Source organism: Belonocnema kinseyi, chromosome 8 (assembly GCF_010883055.1).
Source record: "Belonocnema kinseyi isolate 2016_QV_RU_SX_M_011 chromosome 8, B_treatae_v1, whole genome shotgun sequence".
Taxonomy (NCBI): Eukaryota; Metazoa; Arthropoda; class Insecta; order Hymenoptera; family Cynipidae; genus Belonocnema; species Belonocnema kinseyi.
The window spans coordinates 68816706-68821121 of record NC_046664.1 but is presented as its reverse complement, the minus strand read 5'-3'; the positions used below and the strand labels follow the sequence as shown (position 1 = coordinate 68821121).

General features: G+C 24.9%; 1 protein-coding gene across 1 annotated transcript in view; it reads right to left on the bottom strand.

Annotated features, from left to right (window-relative positions):
* Positions 1 to 3397, bottom strand: part of LOC117178817 (kinesin-like protein KIF23) — a 47719-nt gene extending 44322 nt beyond the window's left edge. Inside the window, exon 1 of the mRNA XM_033370309.1 lies at positions 3234 to 3397. Coding sequence (XP_033226200.1) covers positions 3234 to 3244 — 11 coding nt within the window. The 5' untranslated portion in view covers positions 3245 to 3397. The remainder of the gene's footprint in view (positions 1 to 3233) is intronic.
* Between the last annotated feature and the right edge of the window lie 1019 nt (positions 3398 to 4416).

Below are 4416 nucleotides of genomic sequence, written 5' to 3'. Positions count from 1 at the left end.
GTGTTACGTAATTTATGGATGGCCCCTTTGTTAAAAATTTATTTATTTGATTGATGATGCATCCTTTTAGTTGAGAAACCTTTTTTTGTTCAGAATTTAATAATTTGGTTAAAAAGTATGTTTTCTAGTTTAAAATTGATTGCTTTAACTGAAAATTCAACTTGTACATGTTTGGTTCAAAATTTAACTTCTTTAGATGAAAATTCAAATATTTGGTTTAAAATTCCTGTATTTTTTGACAATTTAAATTTAATTTTAACTTTGTTAACAATTTATCTATTTTCGTGGAAAATTCATTTTTTCGGTTGAAAATTTTTTATTCTTACTTAGAATTAACTTTTTTGATTTGAAAAATAACTTTTCGATTTTTTATGGAAAATTGACGTTTTTCGATAGAAATTTAATCTTCTTGGTTGAAAATTATACTGTTTCGTTGAAAATTTACTTTAGTTTTAATGAAAATTATTTTTAGTGGAAAATTTGTCTGATTTAGGTGAAAAATAAACTATTTGTTGAAAATCCGCCTTTTTTGGTAGAAGAGTACTCTCATTAGTTGAAACTTCATCTTTTTGATTAAAAATTAATTTCTTTGGTCAAAAACTTAACGATTTTGTTGAAAATCCGTTTCGATTGAAAATAACCTTTAGATTGGAAATTCCACTATTTGTTCAAAAACTCATATTTTGGTAGAAAATTCACCATTTTGATTAAACATTAATTTCTTTGGTTAAAATTCGTTTCTTCTTACTTAAAAATTAATTTTTTTAAACTGAAGATATAACTATTCTATTTTTGCTTGGGTATTTAAGTTTAACGTATGGGTTAATTTTTTGATGGAAAAGGGACTAAAGTGATTTTTTTATTTTAAAAAGTGACTAATGTTCTTTCGAATAATAAAAATCGATTCATAAGACTTCAATTCAATTTAGGTTAAATTCAGAAGAATTCAAGTGAATTGAAAAAAAGAAATCCGAAATATTCGATGAGATTCATGAAAATACAAGGTAAATTTAAAAGAATTTAATGAAATACCTAAGATTTTCAAGTAAGTTCAAAAGATTTCAAAATGAAATAATTAAAAAGTAAAAAAAAAATCCATTACATTGAGTAGAATTGAAAAGAAGTCCAGTAAATTACAAAAAATTCAAGGGAATTATAATGAATTCAAAGGAATTTAAAACGAATCAGGAACAATTAATAAGAATTCAGTGTGAATTCAAAACTAATTCAAATAAATTGCAAAAAATATTTTTAAATCTTCAAAATCTTTGAAATCCATTCGAAAACTTTTTCGAATTTTCGAAATTTCGAAACTTTTAAAAGCTCTTAAAATAAACCTTGGAACTTTTAAGAATACCCTTAAATCTTGAAATTTCTTCAGAATTCCTTCAAATTATTTAAATCTATTAGAAATCATTAGGAATATTTTAAAATACCCTAAAATAATTCAAATCCTTGGAAATCTTAGGCAAATTCGTATAGCTCTTTTAAATTCCTAGGTATTTTAAAAAATAACATAAGTTCCTTAAATTTCTTGGGAATCCCTTCAAATTATTTAAATCTATTTCAAATTCTTTGGAATATTTTAAAATACCCTAAAATAATTTAAATCCATTGGAAACTTTTAAAGGCTAATGAAAATACTTTGGAATTATTTTAAATACCTAAAAATCTTAAAATTTCTTGGGAATACCTTTAAATGAATAAAATCTATTACACATTTCTTAGAAATCTTTTAAAGTATCCTAAAATGCGTAAAATGATAACATTTTAAAAATCTTTTGAAGGTTTTGAAAATTACTTGGAATTTAAAAAAACCTCAAATATTTAAAATTCTGCTTAATACCTTTAAGTTACCTAAATCTATTAACAAATTCCTTTAAATCTTTTAATATACCTTAAAATAATTAAAAATTCTTTGAAATATTTCTGCAATTTTTTAAAGCTCTGGAAAATTACTTGGAATTTTTTTAAAAAACCCCAAAATGTTTCAAAGCCTTTATAACATTTTCAAATGATTGGAATCCATAAACAATTTTTTTGAATCTTTTAAAATACCTTAAAATATTTGCAATCCTTTCAAATGATTGAACTCTATTACAAATTCTTTGGAATATTTTAAAATACCCTAAAATATTTGAAATCTTTTAAAACTTCTTTGAAATCTCGAAAAATACCTTTAGAATGTTTGAAATACTTTAAAATTTTTCGAAGCTTTTTAAAGCTATTTTAAATACTTTAGAATCTTTTAAAATACAGTAACATATTTTACGTCCTTTCAAACTTATAAAAACTCTTGAAAACACCTTGGAATTTTTAAAAATACCTTAAAATCTCAAAATTTCTCTGGAATCCCTTCAAATAATTAAAATTTATTTCAACTTTTTTGGAAAGACAACTTAGTAAAAGAAAAGTGACTGCAGTAATTATTTTCATTAAAAAAAGTGATTAAAAGTAACTTTTTGGCAGCCCTGATTAATTATTCTTGACTGTTGCAAAGTGCTTCCTACAGAAATTCCCTGACTTTTGCAATTTAAAAAAATCCTTGACCTTCCCTGCCGGAAAAATTTCGCTGACTTTTCCCTGAATTAATATAAATTGAACATTTCTTATAGTATAAGTTTGTAGAATTTATAAAAAACATAAAAATTCACTAAAGAGTTTATAAACTCCAAATAATACAAAGTAATAAACTATTAAAAAACGAAACAGAAAACTCAAATTTTTTACGGAAGAAATTCTATTTTCGGAACAAAGCATACAATTAAATATATGCATGAGAATAGAAAGGCTCTAAATTAATTTGATCAAAATACTGACATGACAAACCAAACAATACAGATATAATGGAAAAGAGTTGTCATAACAAAAATTTCTTTACGAGATAACTTTATAAAAAATAATTTTATTAAATCATGGTTAAGAAAACCCTAGAAAAAAATTGAAAGCATATTCCGAAAATCCTTTCTTCTGTTAAATAACAGAAAAGGATTAAAAGTACTGTTTCGTCAAACTAAGGGAGTTTTTAATTTTTCTCTCAAATTATTCTGAATTCGAGAAAATAAATACTGTTTTGAGAAAAACGCATTCAAAGTTGATTTAATACGTGTTTTGTCCCTAAAGTCTTATTTCATACATAAAATCCTTATTACGCCTTTCATTTTACGTTTACAAACTGTCAAAACGTAATTTTATAGGTTATGTTCAGGTAATATTAGATTTTATAGACTTACGCTGACTTCATTTTTTCCTGTGGTTACGCCCTGCGTAATTGAGGACTTTTTAAAAAAAGTGCAACCCTTTTTATGGGATAAATGTCATATTTTTCACATTAACAAGTGTCACTTCACCATTGCGCTGTGTAAAGTCGTTAACAAACACACGCCGTTGTCGCCGTTTCGAATTTCAAATCCGCGTTTTTTAGCGACGCCTGGCGGAGGAAAGAAGCAACTGATTTGCGAACGCGCGCATCTTAAAACTACATTAATGAACAAGACGATTCTTTCTGGAAATTCTCTTTATTTTGTGATACAAAAGGATATTTTATTTCTGAACTTAAGAAGTCGGAACCTCTATTATTCTAAATTTCTGAGTTCTTATTTTATAAATCTGTCAATAAATTTAGATTTTTGCTTTAGATCTTAACTTGAACTTCTGTTGTTTCGTCCTGTATTTGAATTTTATACATAAATTTTGGGTTGCAGAATCAAAAACGGATAGATTTTCTGAAATAAGAAAATATATTGTGGGTTGTAACATATTATGAAACTTCGTAAACGTTTTAAAGTATGAAATATTAAGCCGGGAAAATTTTAATTACTTAAAAATTGTATTAACAATTTAATTTAATAGTGTTCAGTATAAAATCAAAAAGTTTGTAGTAACAAAATTACTTTATTTTCTAAGCAAAATATACAGTATCCTAAGCTTATATTAGAATTTTTTTTTGATAAATAAAAATCACTATTTATTTATCGAGGCTTCAGTCTTTCCACTTTTACTCTTTTTTCAATTTTTTCTCATTTTCCATCTTAATGCAAATTGAATGAATAGAAACCAATACAAGAATCCAACCATTTTTCGCACAATGTTTATTCTATTTTGTTAAAAAGTTTATTATTATATTTTTGGTTCAGCATTAAATTTTTGTTAGTAAATATCTTATCATTTGGTTAAAAATTTAACTGATTTGTTGAAAATTGAACAATTTTCTTATAAAGTCATCATTTTTGGTTGAAAACTCTACTGCTTTGTTTCGCGATTTGGTTGTTTTTGAAAATTCATCTCTTTTCGTAGCAACTTAATCTTCTTTGGTTGAACCTGCAACCATTTGTTACGAAATAAATCTGTTCTTGCTGAAGATTGAACCATTTTGTTGAAAATTTATCATTTTCTAGGAAAAACTAGTTTTTGTCA